Genomic DNA, 24,634 nt, shown 5'->3' on the forward strand with positions numbered 1-24,634 from the left:
CTAAGCAGTAGTCTGAGCCTCAGAACCCCAAAACTATAGGCTAGGATTTTACGGTCCAGAATGAGACCTGCCACCAGCTTTATTCTACCCAAATCTCTCCAATTTTTTCCTCTATTTTTATTTGGTGACGTCTAGTTTCCCATACATGTCATATCAAACATCTGGGTCGTCCCCGGAAACTCGTTTCACCTCCATAATTTGCTGTCTCACTGTTCTACACCTTATTAGAGTTTGTTGTTTAGTAATTGGACAGGTGTTATAACATTCGTGATAACGGACATTTATTTAATCTTTAATTTTCATTTCTTTCCATCCACTGCTCCTACAGTGAATAAGTTCCCTTCGCATTACGTTCTTTTTGTCTTCTCCTGTCTTGTTCTTGAAAATTTCTTTCGTTTTCTAGTTTTCGTTTTTGTTTTTGCCCTTTTGCACTATTATCTTGTTTGCAACGTCTGCAATAAATTCTCTGCGATAATTTCCGGCATTGATTTGCGACTGTTCAGATCAAAGATCACATCCTTGCTGCTATTTATAGTACAAGAATATCGGATGAAAATCACCGTTTATTTATGATTGCCGGATTTGTTGCGTCGTTGCTGTCGGCGTTGCATTTTGACTAAATAGCCATTTCCGTGTTTTTTCTCCGAAATCCATAAAAAGTAATTAGTATTTTAATGTAAAATAACATTGTCTTGACCACGCTCTTACGGAGAACTTTGCAGGAATTTTTGCTAATTTTTCCTTCGAATGATTACCCTGTACAAAGATCAGTGAATTGATCGGTTCGGAATTTTTTTTTTGCGCGCAAGAGCCGGGTTCGCAAAATGCGTTATTTGTTTGAGTTTGCAAGATTTATCGCTACATCTCGTTATTGTTTTTTTTTCTTCGAACATCGAATTTGATCGCGAAAAAGTATGACATTTCTCGTGTAAAAAATCCGCAATTCATAATTCCATTCGTTAAGGGCAAAGTGAAAATGAAAACTGCTTTCGAAAGTGTGCAGTGTTTTGTGTCTGGATGTTCGTCTCGGTCGTTAATTTTTCGCCGTTTTCTTTCCCGTTGTTGTGGGGTTAATTTCCGGAAATCACGTTCTTTTGAGAGTAACAGGTGTTAGCGTTTTAACGTTTCCTGCGGTGCCTTTAATCTTTTTCTTAATTCGTGATCTCCCTTCAGGATTCATGTTAATTGGCGTTATTCCATAAACCTCCGGCTAATGGATAAACTTGCGTTTTTCCCTGTTTTTATATCGCTAATGTTCTTTCCGCAAAATTATCCTAAGTCATTTAATTTTTCTTCCTGAACGGGTCTCTATCACATGGTGCGTGGTTGTAACCTAAGATCTCCTCCGCTCCGAGTATTCGTCCTCTTCGTCCTCTTCCTCGTCCTCCTCCTCTCCGTCGTCGTCGTCGCCGTCGTCGTAATAAAGGCGTAATTAGCGGTCTTAGCCAGCTAGCTAGCTCAACTGTCTCAGTGAGTGCTGTGTGTGAGTGAGAGAGAGAGCTGAGCTTCGACACAGCGTTACCATGGACGTTGTTTAAATGCACATCTCTCTTGCTATATCGCCGTAATCCTAACACACACACCGATCGTGGCCTCTTGTCACTCATCCACCAACCACCAAGCTAGCAGCTAGCTTCTCGCTCGTTCTTTGCAGATCCACACACACGCACACGCAAGAGTTCTAGCGCCATAGCGCGCGCACCTATGCTCAGAAGCATGGATGTGAAGTACAAGTATGCGATCGTACGGGTCAAAGAATCGTCAGTGATCGACTTCTTTGGTTTGATTGTAAGTTTTCTTATTTCTATACAGTATTTTACTGTAAAGTACCGTCCTTCGTGCTCGATGTAGTTGCTGTTGTAAGATATTGGAAAGTGATGAGGAATGTTTGTTTTCTTTATTGATTTGATCCCAGTATTCGAGCAGTAGTTAATTTCTAACGTTAACAGTAGGAGAAGGGTAAAACACGGAACAGTACTTGTACTTTCGACAACCTGTTTACTTGGATAAGTAGGAGCTTCCCAGATCTCAGGAAAATAATTCATAAGATGATCCGTCACCTGTCTGTCCTTGTTTTCGATAAAGAATGGTGATATTATAGTAGAAATAAAGTATGAATAATAATATTAATAATAATAATAATAATATGTTCTATATAATAATAGTGTAGTATATGATAATAATAATAGTATGTAGTAGTGTGATATAATAAAATATAATATAGCATGCATGATACAATAAAATAATGACAGTAGTAAAGTATGGATAAAAATTGAAATAATTTTTGTTTGCTTTTAAAATCGTCTTAGAAATGGAGAGCGTGTGGATCTCACTCAGTTCATGAAAATTCTAACGAACCATGATTACCTTGTAGTAATTCAGCGGTTTCAGCGAAAAATTCTTACTAGTCAGTTGACTACGTTTTTCTATTCTTTCTGGACTCTTTTTGAAAGAATATACAGAAAAAATAAGCAAAAAAAAAAGACGAGACAGTTAGAAAATTTTCAAGAAAACCGCATCTGAAATTATTTTATTATAAGTGCGTGGATCATCGCTCGTATTTTCCTCTATAATGCTATTGTTCTAATATATATATATATATATATATATATATATATATATGTATATATATATATATATATATACATAGATAGATAGATAGATAGATAGATAGATAGATAGATTTGAACGATTCTGCACTTTTGATTCACTAGAAAAATCTAAATGATCTGATTTAGGAAGATCTTGCAATATTAAAAAAAAGAAAGTATGTCTAGTACTTGCTGAGGACGACGTTTCTTTTTTTATTTTCGCCAATATTTTTTGTTTTGTGGTATTAAAATGCTCGATCATAATCGTGTGTGCGTGACTAACTAGAGTAGACCCTCTCTCTAAATTCCAGGAAATCCTTGAAATTCTCCAAGGGGCCATAACGGGAATCCTTTCCCTTATTTCCATCTTGTGGTTTTGCGATGTTCTTAGTCGAACACAGTCCTTCCTAGGTTTTTTTTTTCTCTTACCTATCGGTACTGATTTTCAGGAGGGAAATGCGGGAAGATTCTAACGTCATTTTTTCGAGAGATTTCTTTAATTGCTACCTGCTCAATATTCATTTGCACTTATTGTTTAGTATTTTGTTTTTTTTTTTTCGTTTTAGTTTTTGAAAAAAAAAGATTATGTGATCGGTCTTTTAAATTTTCGAAGATGACGTTTTAGCGAGCAATTTTATCGTATCTGAAAATTCATCGATGTTGAAGTACGGAGTTTGCCTACTCGTCTTACTCGCCTGATCCTGAACCAGTACGCAAGAATGGGTGCTTCCAAAAGTGATCCCGAAATTTCACCTCAGAACAGTCCGTTTTCTTTGAAGATTGAACGGCTTTCTTTGAAGACCCTAAAAACACTTTTTGTGCTCCTTCTGCGATGGATTAAAAATTCCGCTGAGATTTCCACAGCTTTTCATTTTTCTCTTCTTCTATATCAGTTCTCGCATCAATTACATATTGCACGTATGTTTTTTTTACAATCAATGTACTGCTATTTTTTTTGTTCTACAGTAGCGCGGAAATTTTCTATTGTTATAAGTAAAATACCAAGTCAATCAGTGATATATACGGAATCACCTCTTAACTTCATTTAAAATAAAAAGTAGAAAACAGCATATTTCCAAGTGTAATTCTCTCTAGTAATTGTTTATTTTTAAAACAATCCTGGAACTTTCTTTCAGCGCACTTCTTTTGCTTCGCAACGAGATCCATCGTTTCTTGAAAAACGCCTTGCATCGAAAGCTCATCTTATCGCTAAAACCATCTTCGCTCCCTCGTTTACTTTTTTCTCCTGTTATCTGCCTCTTTTTCCCTCTCTCCCTCGCTTACGTTTTCGAAACAGAAACGTTTCTGTGCTTTTCTTCGTGAAGTACTCTTTCTTGTTTGCAAACGATGGTAAATCACTAGAAATTCAGTATTTTCTACAGAAATCTAGGATTTCCAGCAGATGCGGTGCTATTATTGCTTATTGCAAAAAATTCTTTCGCCGCCATCGTTGCAGCATCTGACTTGCATTTTCAAAAATTAACGAATGTTCTATAACGGGAATTTTTTCACGTTATCATCGAACGTCGGGCTTTTCTCTCGCAACCTCGTTGAATCCACTTCTAAGTCGGAATTGAACGCTTACTGTTAGAGCAGAAATTTCCGCTGATGAATGAGGAACCCTGTAAGGTGCAAATTTCCACATATTTGGTTTTTTTCTAAATAAGTTAATGTGTAATCCTTCTTGGGTTCTTGTTGAAAAAGTGTTGTTTTTATTTTCTTATCGTACATATTTCTGGGATCTGATGTAGTTTCCATTGAATTCCTTGCTTCCATTGGATTCGTTCCCAATCTTTCCGCTTCCACAGCAATTAGGAGGTCACCAACTTTCGCACCCAACCAAATAGGACTAACGGGGGATGTACGAATATGTAACTCAATTAAGCAATTTATGAGGGAGATATACTCGCGCAAATTAAACATACTGTATTCGTTTCTTTTTGCTGTTAACAGTGCTAAAGCGAAATAAAATTCAAATGAGCTGAAATCTAGGATATTTATCCTCATTTATTCTGTTTTCCCGATCCTGAAAACGTCGCAATTTTTCTCTGATAATGCATAATAATATTTTTCTCTCTAATAATATAAGCATAATGAGCAGAACGCAGAATTCTCATCACGGTTTGTGAACAGCGCGAATCGAATCGTCGATGTGGATGGAGGTCCTTGGACAATGCCTATATACCGTAATACGACCACGATTCGATGACACAAAGTGAGCTGACCACGGATCGCAGATTTGCCTAGAGCACAAAAATCGTTGAAGGGATGGGAAACATGTGGAATTAAAGAAAGTGGAAATTCGGATACATTTTTCTTTTTCCAGAACCTTCTCCGTCTTCGTTTGATGCGCGTTTGATTTGCGGTACTTACATCGTACTTCTCATCTCTCTCCTTTCATACAAATTTTATGTCATTTATTATAATTGGTCGTTATGGAACATAACCTCTAATATGATCAAAGAATTAAACGTGTGTTTACCTTGAGAACGATGTGACACAACGATGAACGATCGGGTCTGACTTTTCAGCGGCAACTTTGATTCGTAACTGGTTTTCACGCAACACACAAAATTTCCGCAGAAATCTCCACGAATTTTCGTGCAAAATTTTTCGTACTGGTTATTTACGTAAACATTCTTGTAAACTCTCTTCCCTATCTCCTATCCTTTAAAAAAAGAAAAGGAAATTATGTTCTAATGTGTTCGAAAATGCGCATGTTTTATCTGTGCAACATGCATATTCAAATAGCATTATGCTGCTCAGGAATAACTCCAATGTTTTTCACGATATTAACGTAAATGGTTGCAAGAATATGCCTGAAATTTTGAATTTGCAGTTTTTTCACTCATTCAGCGCTTTCGTTTTCAAAAATTTATGTTTCTAACGGTAGATGATCAGTTTGTATTTTTCATCTCTTAGGCTTTTCTAAGTTTTATTTTCTTTCCTATTCATCAAAAACCTAATTACAACCTCATAGTTCGTAGTTCGTTGGGCTTTCTTTTCTGGAGAAATCGTCTAAACTATTGCACCCGAAACGGCGATTACCGCCTATTTTTTCTGTGTCCCAATTTCTGGAATTCTGTATGCAATATTGACGTTGAATTTCGGAATATCTCTCATTGTGATTATTTTGAGAAAACAATCTACTTTTATCCGAAAAGTAGTCTTTCGTAGCGCTACGCCAAATTTTCTGTCAGATTATTGAGAAAACAAGTTTTTCTTCTTTTTTTCCCACATTTTTTTTGTATCCACATGATCTGCGAACGATGAGATTGAGATCAGTTTTTCTAAAAAAATTGATTCTAAGAAGTAGAAAAAATTCCTTTACTATTGAAATTTGTTCCTTCATTTTGTTCCGAATCAAACACTTTTTCGAAAACGAAGTGAAGGAGCGATTGGATCACTTTCTCTCATCGTAGGAGTTGGGTTTTTCAAAGCCTTTTTTCAAAGCCTGTTTTGCACACTTTTATTATCGAATTTCTAGAGGAAATAAGAAGATAGTTGATAAAATTGAGCCTCTTTATTTAAACTGCCCTAAGACCCTAAACTATTGACTTCCGGTGGAGAAGTAAGACACCAGACTCTGAATTCTGAATTCTAGATAACAGGGAATGTGATAAATGTCCGGAATTTTCTAGGACTTTTGAGATTTTGATTTTAGATAATTTAGTTTTGGAAACCTTGCACCTTTTTTCTGCTCATTAAAGTTCACAACACTTCAATAAAAGGTATATGCTCTTTAGGTGTGTACTGTTCAGCTTTTTAGAAGATCCTTTGCTTAGGTTTCATGAAAAATGTAATGTGTTCTTGCAACGATTTTTGACTCATGGGCTCTGTGCACCGTCTGCGGGCTGAGTTCCAAATGCATGGCTCGTTTATGCAGCGTTGACGTTCGCCCGTTGCAAACTGGATGCGTATTTACCGCCTGGGGATCCTAATATCGCTAGCTGGCGGTTTTGTAGTGGTTTATTTGTTCACAGCCGTCGTATTATTCAACGTCATAACATTTGTTATTGCCGAATACGATGCTTTAAACATAGATCCATAAAAGATTAAACTCATGGGATTTGTATTAGGAACGAACGGGCATTTCCCTTTCTTAAAATTTCCGTATTCTTACTAAATGCGCGACCAGTAAACAATCCACAATACAATTTATGGCTACCGAGGTAGCCGAGCCGGCTTCGTCCGTTTGTAGCCAGCCTTAAGCTGCTTACGTTCCGGATTATGGCCGAGAGCCTGGCAGAGAATCGTGTGACTTTGCTAGAGATCGCTAAAGCTTTCCTGTTTATTTGGGGTTGAGAATAATAGAGGTGTTGTTATTGAACCCATCCAGTGCTATAGGGAGTGTTCACAAACAGAAATAATAGGAATATTTTTGGGAAATGCGGTTTTCTGGCAGCTTAGGGATGACTTGACTGGGTCACTCTCTTGACCTAGCACATTTTTTCTGGATAGGTTACTTATAATCAGGATTTTTCACCACGCCCACTTGGCAGACATTTGACAGAATTTGTTAGTATGTAGGATTGAAATATTCATGAACGGGTCGGCTAAATGAACCAGGAACCATGGAACGTGAAGGAATTTTTAGTGAAATAATTATAGTTGCCGGTATAGAACGCTTCAACAATGGAAATACAATTTTTCTATCGAGAAATAGAAAGAGAAACAAACGAAAGTGAAATATGCTATGGATGAAGTCGAACTCAAATAATTTATCAAAGTTTTATTGTGTCGAACTGAAAGCCATAAATATTCTCGTAGCTATAGAGAGAGAGAGAGGGTGAGAGAGAGAGAGGAAGAGAGAGTGAGAGTTTTCCAATGTTCCCATCAATTTGTCCATCATTTTATTCTTTGTGTGCCTTATGACTGTCCAAATCTTATCTAAGTACTTTCGGGAAAAATCGTGGCGATGTTATCAATTTTAGTTGTGGTTAAAGTCTATTTTTTTTTCAGCTGTCACGTTGTTTGTGTCAAGTAAAATTACAATTTCTGTTAAAATTTACAATCTGATATCCATAACAGTTGCGTTTCCCTTTAATAGTTGAACACTCTACTTCTATCCCACGGCAAAAAAAAATCGGGAAGAGTTTTGGAGGATCCATTTTGGATTTATTTTCAAAAATAAAGGTTTTTCTTCATAATTTCCGCTTCAAATAGCCTAACTTCACGTTTCAGGCATCAAATGGATATTCGGATGTTTCATTTGTAAGCAACCTGAATCAAGCAATAGCTCGTCCCGATCCGAACGATGATGCTGGCGCGTCGACATCAATGAAAAGCGATGATCGTGTAAGTTTTGCAGCCGTTATCCTTAATGCTGATGCGCGTTCTTGAAGACACATGTGATCGGCGGCCGAAAGGTCATCTCACCACATCCATACGTCTCAATCGAACCTACATAGTATTAGTTGCGATCCTACGTTGCGCTACGTTTCGGATCTATACGTAAGGTCAAAGTCAATGATCCGCGTCCATCCAACTCCAATCAAGTCCTCTAATATAACAGTGTTTGGGGATCGAAGAAAACGTGATCAATCATTTATTAGGTCAAATTCCTGGATTGTTTAGGAAGAATAGGCGAGTTTTTCTGTCTCTTTACAGGACTCCAGGTGAATTTGCTTGAAATTGGACCCCTCCTTGATGTCCATTCCTTATCTAATTCTCTTCTGTTACAAATGTGTCTTTGATTGTTTTTCGGGAAGATCGATTTTTCGGAGAACTTAGACATGAGTTTGCAATTTCTTTTTTCCAACGGTTTGCAGAGAATAGGAGGAAGAATAGTCTATTTTCGTTTAGATCGAGTAGGATACGGTGATTCAGAACTTTTCTGGAAGATATATAAAGAAGAAAAAAAGCAAAAATTATGAAATTATCTCTATGGAGAGTAATGTCGTAACATATGGACATAATAAATACGAGGAAAACGTCGGAATCTTACCTCTACAAACTTGCTTTTCGAATTTATTTACACTTTTTTATTTATAGCCTTGAAGATTTGCAGACTACGCTTATAGAGACGAATTTCCCTAAATTCTGACTACGTTTTCCTGGTTACCTTATGTATTTTTCTCTCAGCCACTGCCTGAGTTTTCTCTATTTTTTTCCGCTAAACTCTGAGATGAACATTATTTCCGATTAGAGGTGCTGTAATTTACACTTAGATTTGTTTTGCAAACTCTAGTTTAAATATTAGTCCATGGTTTACTGTATGTTCCACCATTTGCTTACCTCGAACTACTGAATACTCACAAAAGTGTAATATTTTTTCTTTTCTTTCCTTTTTTTTCCTTTTCTTTTTCTTTATTTCCTCTATAATATTTTTTTATTTATTTTAAAAATGTGTAATTAACTGTTTAGCCCGCATGAAACTCAAATAATCGAAGCCGTATCTTATTTTGATCAACGAACAATCATATTAACAAAAACTTCAGTAATGTGGATTGGGTGAGGATGGTTACCGGAACGGTACTCAGATATGAACTTATTGATTTATTTAATCTCGTTTTACAATGATATTAACTCAAAAAATTGTCATTACGAACTGTCGAAATATCAAGTTCACGACAATCCCCTCAGTACTCGGAAATTTGGAAGCCTGAGGAAACACGTGGGGATTTTTCTCGAGACTTCTCTACCCTCTCTAAAACCGGAAATTTTTCTTTTTGCATCTTTTTTGATGAATGTATTTTTTTAAAATATACTACGAATAAAACATGTACCAAGATTTTTTTTGTGTTTGCTTTCGTATCTGATTCACATCTGTGCACATCGACATATTTAGGCCATTGATCCACTATTATTCGAACGAATATTTGAATAATCCAGGCAAAATGAACCATTCATATGCCATTCATCTGAGATGTCGATTTTTACGATCGTCGTGATGTTGAAATTGCTGAAAAAAGTTATCTTTAAAAGTATTTTAGTAGTTTAAAGTTATTTTTCCCCAATATTCGAAGAATTAGAAAAGTTGAACAGATTGGTCTTTTGCATATTCGAACAAAATCATGTTAATTAGCCAATTGATTAATTTTGGTTATTAATTGCTCTTCAAATTTTCTCAGCAATAGATGCTCCAAACATACCTCCTGCTTATTATCATATATAGTGATTGAAGCGAAATCTAAAAAAAAAAGAATTGGGTTAAGGAAATTCACATAAAAGCAGCCTGATTTGCATATTGAATCGAAACATAATTAAAGTTCAGTTAATTTCTTTAAAATTTTATTGGTTTTTCCACACTTTCATGTTGGTCATTCGCTTCTTTTCATAGTAACAATCTGAATATGTAAATCAAAGAGCACGTACTGCTTTTGTTATAAACCTAATAATCATAGAAAATATACATGTCTGCCTCATGCATAAAAGTGATATGCATTAAATTAGTTACACGTATGCACGGACAGATGAATAGTCGTATCCGATTCGTGTCCAGAATTATAATTTACTGCAGAAATGCTGTAGAAACTATAGAAGTATGTATAATTTTTAAAGGTTTTTTTGTCGTATTAGCTAAACAGTTTTTGTTGAAAATATCAGAATCTGTGGTGTCAATAATGAAGAGATAATCGATCAGAGACGTTTGATTCAAAATCTTCAGCATAAAAAAAAAGTTTTTCTGCGAAATTATCATTGCTCTAATTGATCTTTTCCTAATTCTCATCCGTTCTCGGGAACAGATCAATTGAACACCTCTGGAAATGCTGAATTTTCTGGAATTAATATCCTCTTCAGCTGAAGTTGGCATGATTTCCCGCTATCTCTGATTTCTTCGAGTTTTGATAGATTTTCATTTGATTTCTAACCAAATGAAAGGAAAACTGCATGAAAAAGGGAATTGAGAATTCAATGGGAAATTTGTCATTTTTAGTAAAAAAAATTCAATACACTTTTTCAAGTCCTTCATATGAGGTTTTTTTGTGTGGACTCATTTTTATTGAACTGAACGCACCATCTATCATTTCCCCTCTTCTTTACTTCTACTGTTTGCCGAAGAAAATTTTTGTTAGCATTATTCTGCGTTATCGTTATTGTAGCTGTTGTTAATAGTTACATTCGACATGAATATGTGATTAGTTTCCAGTTTACAATGGTTTCCTGACGTTACTAAACACGCTCCACATTGTTGATCGTGAGCTAATCGATATTCATAGGATCGTATGCGGATCATGTGTTCGCATTCACCGGATACTCTAATAGTATTAGACTACCACAGAGACTAAGCTTAGCAATCGGCTAACGTTGCATTCAACCAGTTCTGCACCATATCCATATGCTATCCATAATTGGTTTCGATATGGAGCAAGGGAGAAAGTGAAAGGGTTAAAATGAAGATCAAGGATGTGTTATTAGGATTTCCGCGGAATTTTCCCTTTCAGGTTGCTGATTCCGAGGATCATTGTTCAGTATCCGCCACGCCTGTCTCACCCGGTGAAGAATTTACGAATGGAAGCGCATCTGCGAAACGATTGGCATCTGCATTCAATCTCAACATAGCTATACCTAAAATAGAAAAAGACGATCCGACACCTGAAGAAGAGATCGAGGTTGAATCTATCTTTCACATTATTCGTCAAAAGCTTATTTAAAAAAATATCCTATAAAATATTCCATAACCTCTGAATCTTAGCGCTGTTCAGACGAGATTTGTTTAAGTATAATTTTTTTCATCTGTATTTTTTCAGGATGGCGGAGACCTGAATTTGGATTCGTTTCCCCAAGGTTCTGCTCCCATCGATCTTGTTACGGGATTATTTGCGACGGTAAGATATCCCTTGAATTTAGGCTAATTCCTAAATTTTCATTATTTTCTGAATTTTTATGTATAGAACAATGTTCAGGATCCATTCACGCATCTTTTACAGCATAAGATCCCTAACCTTGGGTCTGATTGGAATCCATCGTCTGATCTGAAAGCCCGACAGTTCATTTCAAATCACTCCCGGATCCCTCCGTATAAACAGCTGGTGGGTTTGCTCAAATTTTGCGCATTGATCTCTGGCGAACTATCCATAGTACAAAAAAGAACATTCCATAGTACGAAAAATCTTTAGTAATTGTCTTTTCAAAATTGTCACTCTGATTTAGGAAGGATTTCAAACGCGTATGAAAGGATGGCAGCGCGAATACATCAAAGATATTATCAAGGAGGGTCATTATCCAACAGAAGAGGAGCTTAGGGATATCGAAGTGAAGTGTGATCTTAGTCGGAAACAAGTTCGTTATTTCAACTGCTTTTCACCTTTTTCTTTAAAATTATTTCATCATGGTTGAAAATAATTTCCATCATGCCATCGTAGTACTTAAATACCTACATTATTAAGTTAATAACCATCAAGTCCCTCAATTTTTTGTACCTGCTCACTTCTAGGAAACAAAGAGTTTTTACAATGTGAATGCGGAGTTTTTCTCACCCACTAATCATTAAAATTATTTATTAATTATTTATTAAGAGTAATAGAGAGTGTTAAAGTAATTAGGAAAGGATCATAAGGTCCCAATGGGAGTATCAGACACCAGTATATTGGATATAGTGCCGTCAGAAGTATTGTATCCCCTCATCGCGTCGTGTCCTCGACGCCGACGAGTGCTCTGTCTCTCTAGACCTTTCGATCGATAGAACGACTGATCGATAGACCGACGAACCCGGCAAGCTCCTCGAAGCTCTCTTCTCTTCCTTTTTGATGGCTTTCATGTAGTTCTACACGAAGAGGATTACTTCGCTGTTTCTATCGTAGAAAAATCCTTTTTTGGATCTTATCGTCGCCATAATCCAATCTGTCGTTCATCCCATCGGTTTTCTGATGTTTCTGATGGATACCAGTGCCCCAATCCCCCCCCCCCCCCCACTAGGAAGTAACGAGTCAGGGCGACGTAAGACATAATAGATTCGAGGGTAACTGCACACCCGAACAGTACTACTCCTTCAAACCCCTTTCCCAGATCAAAGAAATGATATTAGAAATGAAGGAGGGGGAGGGGGGAGATGAATTTATCTTAAAAAGTGACAGAAGCGCAGGATTAGATACATGAGTTCTTTGTTCTTTACCCTTTCTAATGCAGATCTCTGTGGCTCCGTGCTTAAGTCAAATTATATGCTGGCAAGAGTTCTTTTTTGTTTTGTTCTTTTCGTCTTTGTATTTGTTTACAAATAGCCATTCGAATTCTTGCGAGTTTTCAACATTGACCTGTTAAGGGAAAAGCTGGTGATAAATCTTTTCTATGGATAAATCAAACGCTTTGCTGCTTCTGCTTGTTGCTTAGGAGCTCAGCGTCAAAGAACGCAAAAAAGGCTCAACTCATGTTGAGCCTTTTTTACGTTCTTTGACGTAATTACAGTAGGTTGCGGAGGTGTGCTTCTGTCATAGTCGCCTGAAAAATGAGCACAACTCAAATTATTCGCAGATGCACTCTTCCAAGCTTTTTTTGCTCTCTTTAGGTTTATTTGTTGAGGGACTCGCTAGATTCTCTTGTTCAGGGAATTTTTTCCTTGGAGAGCTGAGAATTGTTCGATATAATCTCGTGATAAAATCCAATACTTAATACATATTTATGCTCTCTATATTTTTATGCCCAAAATTGTCTCATAATTGCTTCCTTAGATGAGCGAGGTACTACTGTATTATAGTTAGATAAAACTTCCCAACACTGCAGCAGTGCACAGAGAAGAGTTCCATGAGTGAATTCTGACGTAGTCTAATTTTGTGTCATGAGTTCGGGTACCGAAAATTGGAAATGGAAAGCGTTTGTTCTCATTATTGTCCGTCAAAATTGATACTTTTCTCTAATGTTCGATTTAAAACGAATTCACTTCAGCACTTCTTTTTTAAGGATATCGCATGAAATTTTCGCTTAAGATACACATTTGATTAAAGGCATCACCCCACGAATCTGACGTGATATGAATTTCCGATGGTCAAAGACTATACGGGATCGTAGATTGCAGAAATGGGTAGGATCCCACTTAGTTCTTCTTAATCGCCGAAAAAAAAATAGCCCGGAAGATGTGGATTTGAACGTTCCGGGGCGCTCTTTTCCCCAACGAGTTCGATTGGAGCGCACCAACGTTGTGCACGCGCCGCATCTTCCATCTTTTTTTACGGCAATTAGAAAGAAATGGACGAAATCACTCTGTTCCCCACAATCTACGACCCCGTATAGGCATATCCCACCTGAAACCCGTACCACCTTAGATTCGTGGGGGTGGTGCCTCTAAGGCATCCATTGAACTCAGTCGATTACCGGTTGCTTCACTCAGTTAAATCGTAAATAACTCTGAAGAGCTAGATTTTGGGACTTCTTAGCTGTTGATGAGAGAAGGGCATGTAGGTGTTGTCACTCATGGTACGAAACCAAAAAATTGTCGTAATTATAATATATGTGTAATAATATGTAATGTAGTACAGCAGTTTCTACTACTCAATGCTGTAAATTTTATTATTAAGTACAACGATCAAGGAAATCTTCTAATGTTGTTTCCACTGATCAGTTTGCCTGACGAAACAGCTCTTTACAGATGTGCATGCGATAGAATGAAAGCGCATGAAGGGAATAAGTAAGTGATTATGCAACAAAATAGCTTCCTACACTTCTTGCTCTGTAGCGAAATTCATTGTACACGTTTCTATTTCATTATTCGTACGGCTGTAAAGAGTTGCCTAGTTGGATAAACTGATCAACGCAGTGCTCGTGATCCACTTGTTTTCTGGATTCGTAAAGAGTGTTTTGCGTTGCCGCTGTGTTACATGGATACAGCGTCTCCAACTATGTAAACTGTTGGGAAGTACTCAAGAGTGAAAATTCCGTTACTGCACTGCTTCTGTGTGCCGTCTTATTGATAAACTTCACACTTCCCAAAGTATTTTTCTATTATTAAGTAAATTTAAGTATTATATAGTACAACTATTTATATTATTAAGTAAAGTAAGTATTATTAGTATTTAAGTAGTGAGTAAGTTTAGTCATTAAATTTTCAGGTCCTGAGATTTATCGCGAAGCGTGTTGGGAATCCGAATCGAAAACCGCGCGACGGTCGACTACCTCCAGCCACTCCGGAAGAGATCCAACAAACGTTGGAGAAATTCAACGGGACTTCTGCATGACTTTGTTATTCTAGCTTCTAGTATGTTTGATTTTCACTCATCATCGACATCGATTGGTACGTCGTTCGATTCTTTTCGGACCGGTCTACCAAACCGCTTATTATCGGCTTTATCGAGAACTCGCCTTCCTCACTTGTAAGTACAAATATCGGCGAGTTACGCTCTTCTCAGTTAGGCAATGATTAACGCATGACGACAAAAAGACACATGTCGTAGTTTTTTTAGCATATTGTAATATATTTGTATTGAAAATTTTGTTGTTCAAGGGCCTATGACATAATATCGCACGTGATTTCTTGTTTATCGCCTTATTACACTTTAACCTGAAGCTGTCTTCCTGCTTTTTTAAATTTTTTTTGTTTTTTTTTTCTTTGCGCAGAAGAGCTTCGCACAATTGACATTTTGTTATTTTGTTGTTGCGTAATTGTATATTTGCATGCATAGACATTTTTCAATATTAAATATAATGATAAATTTTAAATGTAAACACGGTTCAGTTTGGAGGTTTGTGGTTCAACGGATCCACTACTCGAGTGGATCTATTCAGGTGTGTCGATATACTCGTAGCTATTCAATTACGAGGAGATACGTCGTGTTTGTTCAGTATTGAGCTGATTCATCACACTTGCAGTATTGTATGCAACGCTAGTTGTTGACGAGTCCTTCATCGCCGACCACAGATACTCCCGACTAGAATATGCTGGATTGGCAGAGTTGGAATGTCGCTGTAAATATGGGCAGCAAAATATCATTTAAACCCAAATGAAAAACAAACAAAAAACAAGTGACCTGTCTTAATTTAATTTAATTTTGGGCCAAAAAAAACTCTAAAATGTCTGTAAAAACATAGCTTCCTTCATTTTATGAATATGAAGCTCAGAAGCTCAGTTGCAAAACCAATTCATATTTCTGTAAGCTTGTCTACTTTAAAGGCATCATCCCACGAATCTGAGGTGGTGCAGATTTCAGGTGGAGTATTCTCATAAGGGATAGTAGATTATGGAGAAGAGGGTGATTCCGTCCATTTCTTCCTAATTGCCGTAAAAAAACGGCCCGGAAGATGCGGCGCCGCACAAGGTTGGCGCGCTCTAGTCGAACTCCCTGTAGAAAATAGTGCGCCAGAACGCCTGAAGCTTCCGGGCCGTTTTTCACGGCAATTAGGAAGAAATGGACGGAATCAGCCTCCTCTTCATAATCTACTATCCCTTATAAGAATACTCCACCTGAAATCTGCACCACCTCAGATTCGTGGGGTGATGCCTTTAAATGGAGCATATCACGAATCTGACATGATGAGGGAATCCGCGGAAGGAGATAGAGAAGGGGTTACAGATTACGGGATTCGGGGTGGTTCCTCTCGCCTCTCCCTAATCGTCGTAAAAGCGAGTGGAAGTCGCCGTTTTTTTACGACGATTTCAGTTGCAATGCTCCACTCGTTTGCATGTGCCGGATCCACGTGCGAGCGGCCGATGATTAATGGTGTCTCCTCATCACCCCTATTCAAGTAAAACCAATGAGTAGGCTGCTGAAGGGACCGGAACGTGTGCATAGAGGAGTGTTCTTATGTATCTCGTTGGGACTGAGACGGTTCCCACGGCGATTTTTACGATGGTTAGGGAGAGCTGGACGGGAACACTCCGAATCCGGTCATTTACAGGTCCATCGCTAGCTTCTTCTCCCTCACAACGCCGGATTTGTGGCATGCTGCCTTTAAATAGAAAATATTTCATAAGCGCATACTGTAGCAGTAGAACCTATAGAGACAATTGCTGACAGTTTCACTAGAAAGCTTTGAGCTAATGGAAATTTCACATGTATGATAGTTGACCATTTAGAAAGGCTGGAGTTAAAATGTTCATTAGAATGGGTTTTTTTTCGCTCGTTTGGATTAAGAGGAAGAAAATTAATTAAAAAAAATCACTTTTTGAATGAAAGAAACCCAGAAAAGGATTAGATAGGAAAGAATAAGGTGACAATCATATTTTTCTTTTTTAAAATTATGAGGGTCAGACTGAACTACAAGTTATTCCTACTCTTGATTTGCTTTATGGAGCTAAGTAGAGCAACAAGAATAATGCTGCATACATTTGGAAATAAGCATGGAAGGTCTGGTAGAGACGTAATTAGCGCAGAAATGCTGGAATCACTTCCTCCATTCGGTATTCGTGAGCTTCAATATGGACTAGAGAAAGTACACCTGACTCAGGGAGACACGGTATCCATAGTTCCTCTCCACAAGAAGCTATCCGTCACAGAACCCATAATTACAGAATAATATCACTGCTGTGTGTTATGTGTAAGGTCTTGGGGCAAACCATTCTGGATCGGCGTGTCAAACATCGCAAAGATATTACGCGCGACGAGCAAGTCGGCTTTTCTACTAGCCGAGCTACGGTTGACCAGATGCTCATCATCAGGAGCGTGATGGGAGCGATATTCGAAGCCAATACAGTCAGCCATTTCGAGTACGGTGACAATATTGTGGATCTCGAAAAACAGCATAAAACTTCAACATGTTGCATTCCTCGTATCGAAGCTAGTCTCAGCCTATAGATTATGTCTGCACCCTTATAAATGTAGAGAGATGTGGGCCTCCTCGAGGTCTTCAACCAGATTCTGTGTAGACCGGCAGCCGGTAGAACTCGTTTAAAAGTTCTGTTACCTCGGCTGTGTGCTGAAGAACAACGGCAACTGCGAGAGTGATATGCAGCATAGATGCGCTAAGGCCTGTTCTGCATCTCTTCTGCATTCAACTCCTTGACAAAGTGTTTATGGTCGACTCCCATCACTCGCGAAGCCAAGCTGGGAGTGCACCTATCCACTATTCGGTCTATAATGATGTACGGATATTAAAATTGGGCTAGACCATCTACAGTGATGGGGAAAATCGACTGCGCGGAATATAAGCGTACGGCTTTTTGGCTACCTTTGGCCCAGAGTATGCCACAAGAAGATTATACGCGGAAGTCGATGTGGTGTCGAGACTTACTAAAGAGAATCGTTTTGGGTTTCGTTCAACGTGTTCTGAGGATTCTCGCGGATTCAAGTTGGAAAGGTCCATCAGGCCGGAAATGGATGTTCTGGACGGAGGCAGTGAAAGGGGACCTGAGGACTTCAGCGTGGATAGGCACTTCGGGCAAGACGTGAGGTTTCGCTGGCTATGGAATACGGACGAACGGATTGGTTCTGCGCAAGCTCTGCGTGAAGATCGAGAAGTCAGAATTGGTATTTGCGTCAGGTGATAATACCAGCCCATCGATTAAAGGCATCACTCCACGAATCTGAGGTGGTACGGATTTCAGGTGGAGTGTTCGTATACGAGATCGTAAATTATGGGGAGGGGGGTGATTCCGTCAATTTCTTCCTAATTGGCGTAAAAAACGGCCCGAAAGATGCGGTGCGTGCACAAGGCTGGCGCGCTCCAATCGAACTCGTTGTAGAAACTCGCTCCAATCGAACTCTCGGTGCGCCGGAACGCTCAAAGTTATATCTTCCTGGTCGTTTTTTACGGCAATTAGGAAGAAATGGACAAAATCACCCTTCTCTCTATAATCTACGATCTCGTATACGAATACTCCACCTGAAATCTGTACCACTTCAGATTCGTGGGGTGATGCTTTTAAAGGCCGGCGCCTTCTAACGGGCTTCGTGAGAGATAAGATGGTATCCACGACGTTTTTCAGGACGAATCGATAGGGACGTTTTTCAGGAGGGAATTGAGCGTGGCCTCGCTCATACTCGTAATTTACACTCTGAACTCTATATTTGTCCACAGAGACCCCAACATCGTGGGTTTCCTGATACGCTCCTTCCAATGGATAAAGTGCTCAGCGTTGGTGAAGCATGGGGATGCGCCTACGCGTTCGACATCAATTCAGAGGATTATTGACGTGTGTACAGCCTTGCAATAATTTCTAAGACCTACCGAAGTTACAGAATCAAATACAACAATAAGAAAAATAACTACAGATTACGACATTAGACACATTTAACTCGTAATGTGAATGGAAAATGAGCTTGTACACGACATTTAAAAATAAGGCACTTAATACTACTACTACTAATACATAGGGAAACGTAGTGGTCCATTAAAAGTGAAGGGACTAATCTTCTCTACATAGTTATCATCCGTAGGAGAAATCCAGTCGAACAAATTTTTTTCTTTCAAGAAGTTGGAGATGCGGAAGATCTCAAGTACCTTTTTTTCTGCCATGCGACCAGCACCCGTTTTTTATTCCGTTCCAAATTTAGTCATCTAATCCAAAACTATCAATATTATTCTTAACTTTCACATGAAGAGAACTTAAGCTATAAAGTACTCGAAATCTACAGTGTATCGATTTCCATCATACTCTTGAGGAGAATTATTATGATGAAAAGTGCATCCAGATTTCTAACCGCACCTGGAGTAAGGAAAATCCTTACATGAAATACGAGGAGAAGGTTGCATCAGATGGACTCAAATTACGTATGAATTTCGTTTATACAATTATATATAAAAATGTTCTCTTAGAAAACTGGAAACATTCCAATAAGATCTCCAGTGCAAAATTGCAACAGTTATGTCTGTCTTTCCTGAATAGCTTAGTAGTTCGCGAGTTATACCTAAGCGTATTCAAAAAAAAATCTTCTTAGTTCTTTATGGACATCAGAATCGTTTCCAATGCGCATGCGTTGCAGCGTATGATCGATGGCAGGTAAGGAAGGATATTTGGGTAGCGACTACGCTGGATCTCCTTAAAGGCATCACTCCACGAATCTGAGGTGGTACGGATTTCAGGTGGAATATTCGTTTACGGGATAGTAGATTATGGAGAGGAGGGTAATTCCGTATATTTCTTCTTAATTGCCGTAAAAAACGGCTCGGAAGATGCGGCGCTGCACAAGGCTGGCGCGCTCCAGTCGAACTCCTTGTAGAAAAGTGCGCCAGAACGTCCGAAGCCGAAGCATCGTCGCAGCCACGCTCGAAAATCTGCAGGAGCCTCTTCATCCGCAACGCGCAGCGGTAGATTTCTTTTTCGCAAATACGAATCCTGAATGCTGAATGCAATTCGAAACATTTCGTATCTAGCAGTACTGGATATAGCCGACTGTGACTGAGCGACTGGTGGTTTGAAAGCGCCCTGGGTAGGCCAAGAATGCCACTGCTCAGGCGTCGATAAATTGGTATCCAGACTTGTTTGGAGGAGTACAAACACACTGTATTAATACATCAGCTGGGTCTTTCGTCATTTTAGATCAACATACGAGTTCATAAAACCCAAACGGTTCTGAAGTAGAGTCGGAAGTGTTTATGCATGGATTAACGTCAGATACTTTATCCTTAATTAGAAAACAAACCAGTGCTGTCCTTCTGAAGGATAGAGGATAAATCAGTCTGCTTAGGATGCTCCACAGTGTTCGCTTCAATTCAGAATCGTGTCCGCTCTATTAAAATCGGGATTATCCGCTGTATCAAATCTATGTTTTTATCTTCCCACACAAGTCTGGCACCCGTTGATCCACCCCCTTTGATTGACTCTAGGGCGGTTTCGAACCGTCGATCGATCATGCAGTCACAGCGGAACCTCTTGCCTCACCCACACGTACTTTCTTTTTGGCTTTCTTTTTTTGATGGTTTTTTCCCTTTCTAGTTAATTCTTTCTTTATTTTTCTTTTTATGGTTAGTATTTTTGCCAAATTATTCCACCAAACTGCACATTGTTGGTTCGTACATGAAAGAACAATCACGTTATAAACTTGCTCTGTATTAACAAATACTAATAAGTAATAAATAAACACTAATAAATAAGAAAATAAGCGCAAAACGTAAAGTATCTGGCGTCAATCAATCCGCTTGGGATCCGACCCCACGTTCACTTCAATTCAGAATCATTTGAGGTTTACGAACGTAACTGGCCTATACAGTGACTTGCGGGGACCAGCCGATGTGTCAAGTCAGTGTTTTTATCTTCCCAGACAAGTCTGGTACCAGTTTATCGACCCCAGGGGGAAGAAAGGCTTGGTGAGCACTAGGGCGGATTCGAACCTCCGATCGATGGTGCAGGAAGCGGAACCTCTGACCTCTACACTACACCCGCCTAATAAGAAAATGTGTACTTTTAAAGAATGTACAAGTGAATCTGAGTACAGCTTACAGCTTAACTTCATGAAGAAAATGAGACCTTATACTGCTTACAATTAGCCGATGAATTCGTAGAATTTGCCAATTTAGCCTGGGCTAGGGAACATTATCCTCATCTAAATCCAGAACGCGTTATGAAGCTGATCGTGCCCTTACATTAGATTATCTTATAAATAAGGCGGTTTCTAATAATTGTATAAATTAATCCATTAGTCATTTTCAGGAAAGAGAAATTGAAGAGCTACGGGAAAAGGGAAGGAGAATTGTTAAAAATGAGAAGGCATATTTAGGAAAAGTTTGTTTATTCTAGTTTTGAAAGGCATTGGAAACACTTAATAGCGCATGGGATAAAATAAATAGAATAGATAAAAATAAATAAAACAAAATAAAATAAAATACAAATACACGAAATAAGGATAATATGTATATTTACGACCCCATATAAATTTTTTTAGAAGACCAAGAGCCTCAAGAGAGGGCACGAACGGAAGCAAAACCTATCCACTAACTATCTTGATTTAAAAAAGAAAACACTTGCGTATTCATACTTCCTCAAGCGTCCAGCGGAGATCCTTTTGTTTTCTTTCAGTGAAAATTTTCCAGATCCTGAAAAAAATCATTCACAGCATGCTCGAAGAGAAATGTGTAAACGAATCTATTACTGTACCTGCTTTATCCAGTACTTCTCAAATAGCCGTGGGAACGTACGGAATGCTTCCTGAGTTTGTACTTAAATGCAAGCCGAATTACAGAATAATGTTCCTTTTACATGAAAATTAAGCGAAATGTGAGATTTTTTAGCATGTAAAATCAATTAAGATATTAATAATCAAAACATTGACTTTATTTAAATGTAGAGTGGTGTGTCGGGAAAACACTTAAACAGGTTAAGAATCCCAGACTACTACGATGCTGATAAAAAAAAACTACTACGGTAACGTTTTCGGCTCTCATTTTCACTTTAAATTTCAAAGTTCATTCCTACTTGTTTCCAGCGGCCCCTACACTGATCGAAACAAAAATTCCGATTTTCTTCAATTATACAAAGGCTTGTGACAAATAAAAATTCAGGTAGAATTTGTAATGAAAAAAACATCTGCAAAAGACTTGCGAAATGCATAGCAAAATTTGGGCTCAGGCAGCTGCATACCACGAATCTGAGGTGGTGCGGATTTATGGTGAAGTATTCGTATGCGGCATAGTAGATTATGGAGAGGTGGTTGATTCCGTCCATTTCTTCCTAATTGCCGTAAAAAACGGTCCGGAAGATGCGGCGCGTGCACAAGGTTGGCGCGCTCCAATCGAACTTCTTGTGGAAAATAGTGCGCCGGAACGCTCGAAGCCGTATCTTCCGGGCCGTTTTTTACGGCAATTAGGAAGAAATGGACGGAATCACCCTTCTCTCAATAATCTACGATCCCGTATATGAATACTCCACCGGAAATCCGTACCACTCCAGATTCGTGGGGTGACGCCTTTAAGGTTCATGTTGCAGAATCCATAAGTTCCGCCTATGCTGAAAAGAAGAGTTCGAAACAGGTTTAGGTTTAAAAAATCATCAATCAGAGAACAATATTATCTATAACACTGGGTTACCAAGCAACTGTTTTTTGAAAACTTCAAGAATTTGTACAGGAAACTACCCAATATACAATTTTTTTATCTCATCTGATCAAATTTATTTAGGAATTTGTAGAAGATTTTTAAATTCCCGTTTCTTGACTTCGTAGCATTGAAATTTTGATATGGAGGTGCTCAGAAAAACTCAAGCTTTTTTAAAATCAAGCTTTTAACTTTTCTGACCCTAATCTTTTCGTATAGTTGCAGATCTTTGGCTCGTGGTGTTCCCTACCACAACTTTAGTCCCTCTCAATCATTTTCCATTTATGTTCACCTCATCGTGTCAATATCGAAATCCTGTTTAATTGAACCGTATTTGTTTGTGCAGTTGTCAATAGGAGCTCTGGGATGGAAGGTAGAAAACAACGGTGATCCTAATGAATACTATTTTTGTTGAGCATGCAATATCGATGACATAATAAATCACTGTCGCACAAAGTAAATAATTCCATAAATAGTTGCGACAAATAATTTCAGCAATAGAGCTTTTGACTTCCCAATTCTGGAGAAATTACAATCATATTGAGATATGAATTCACCATTCTAAGAGCAGTAATAACAGTAATTTCCTTCTTGAGGTAGGTACGGTAATTTATTTTTAAAGATCCCATATATGTAGTGAAATGTTTTGCAGATATTTCTTCCATAAAATTTCTACTATATTTTTCACCACGAGTATTTGTGTATTTAGAGAAAAAAAGGTGATTTTCCTGAATTTGTATTAGTAAAATCATTCCATGACTGGAAATAGTTTACATTTTCGTTCAGATCCCAGCATGAAAGTAAATGTTTTCTTCGCCTTCATAGCAGGAGACACAGGTGGCGGACCTTACTAGTTTCTATTTGATCTACTGATTAAATTGTTTTCATAACAATTCGGTCTTTTTTTTCGCTTTTGGGTCACATTCAGGTGAACTGAAACGCAATAAACAGACATTAATAAAAAAATAGCAAATAAAAGCTTTTTTTTTCAAATTTCGAGCATCATCAATTGTTGAATCTCTACAAAAATCTTCTTGAACTATACAGATACGATGTTGGGGTTACAGAGTTGAATTCTGGATCTAACCCCTCGTCTTCAACTGAAAGTTTCCGGCAATCTATAGCTGCATAATTAATAATTGAGATAATTAATTAAAAGTGTTCAATAAAAAAATAATGCGAGTTTAATCAATAAAATTATACTATATATTATATAAATATTTATTAAATAAATGATTTAATAAATAAAAATAAATGAATCGGGATGATTGAGACGGTTTAACAATTATAGAATGGAAACCTAGTAGTTCGAGATGTGACGAGCTGGTAGGGAAACTCTGCAAGAATAAGAAGGATCCATAGCGGAACTCACTGGTTTAACACCAAAGAAATCAGTGGGATCTCTTTGAAGAAGGATCAGGATCTGTGGGATCCGAAAGTTTTTGTCCAACGTACGTTTCAGGAACTTCTTAATGTTTTAACTAATGGATTCTTCTTCCACGACGTTTCGGGATTCCTATCGGTTTCTCTTCCGTGCGCTTCCAATTGGAAACACCAAGTTATTTAATTGGAAAAAAACATACATAACAATAGAATACAGTTATGTTGCGTTCCCAGTGCTGGCTGGAAATGTCCCGTATCCACAAAACGAGAACCAAGATCCGCAATATCACCTCACTGATCGAATATCATTGGAATGTTGACGCGTACGCAATGTTGTGTAAAATTAGGTGGTCCGAGTAGGTGAAGCGTATAGGAGGCAGAGCGTTGAACAACAACTGATAGGGTCGGAATGGTACAAAAATGTTAAAAGTATAACGGGAAAGCAACCTACGTCATTTTTTTATTTTTCAGGATGACCGCGAAGGAAAAACACCATGATAACACCATTTTCACGTGAAAAAACAAAGAAATAAAATTTTTGAAAAAATAGAAAAATATAAGTATATAAGAAGAGAAACGCCCTAGGCAGTTTTTATACTCTACCCTGTTTTCCTGTGTAATCTTCCCGATTTAAATAATTCTCATAATGTTTTTCGTTTTTTTACCTATGTAGGAAAAAACGCTCAATGCAGTTTTTAGGGGAAGATACGAATGGAGACTCCAGCAGATCGCTATCTTCACAAAACAGTAAGATTGTAGTACACGAAGTACTTTATTGTAGATTTTTAGATTTCGATCCATTCTGGGATAATTTTGTAGCCGAA

The 24,634-nt window shown here is 38.0% G+C and overlaps 2 protein-coding genes across 3 annotated transcripts; both read left to right on the forward strand.

Annotated features, from left to right (window-relative positions):
• Positions 1 to 1,704: 1,704 nt before the first annotated feature.
• Positions 1,705 to 14,701, forward strand: RB195_003087 (uncharacterized protein; the record flags this gene model as incomplete). 2 transcript variants are annotated; one of them, XM_064200608.1, is made up of 7 exons in its annotated part: positions 1,705 to 1,788; positions 7,776 to 7,889; positions 10,979 to 11,146; positions 11,285 to 11,362; positions 11,441 to 11,566; positions 11,688 to 11,816; positions 14,576 to 14,701. In XM_064200608.1, the coding sequence occupies 7 exons, from the start codon at positions 1,705 to 1,707 to the stop codon at positions 14,699 to 14,701; spliced, it is 825 nt and encodes a 274-aa protein (XP_064056489.1). The 2 variants fall into 2 exon arrangements, with proteins under 2 accessions (XP_064056489.1, XP_064056490.1); XM_064200609.1 differs by having other exon boundaries at positions 1,717 to 1,788; positions 11,465 to 11,566.
• A 3,071-nt stretch (positions 14,702 to 17,772) lies between these two features.
• RB195_003088 (uncharacterized protein) lies at positions 17,773 to 18,590 on the forward strand (the record flags this gene model as incomplete). The annotated part of the gene is made up of 2 exons (XM_064200610.1): positions 17,773 to 17,926; positions 18,385 to 18,590. The coding sequence occupies 2 exons, from the start codon at positions 17,773 to 17,775 to the stop codon at positions 18,588 to 18,590; spliced, it is 360 nt and encodes a 119-aa protein (XP_064056491.1).
• Positions 18,591 to 24,634: the final 6,044 nt, after the last annotated feature.

This window comes from Necator americanus, chromosome IV (assembly GCF_031761385.1).
Source record: "Necator americanus strain Aroian chromosome IV, whole genome shotgun sequence".
NCBI classification, from domain to species: Eukaryota; Metazoa; Nematoda; class Chromadorea; order Rhabditida; family Ancylostomatidae; genus Necator; species Necator americanus.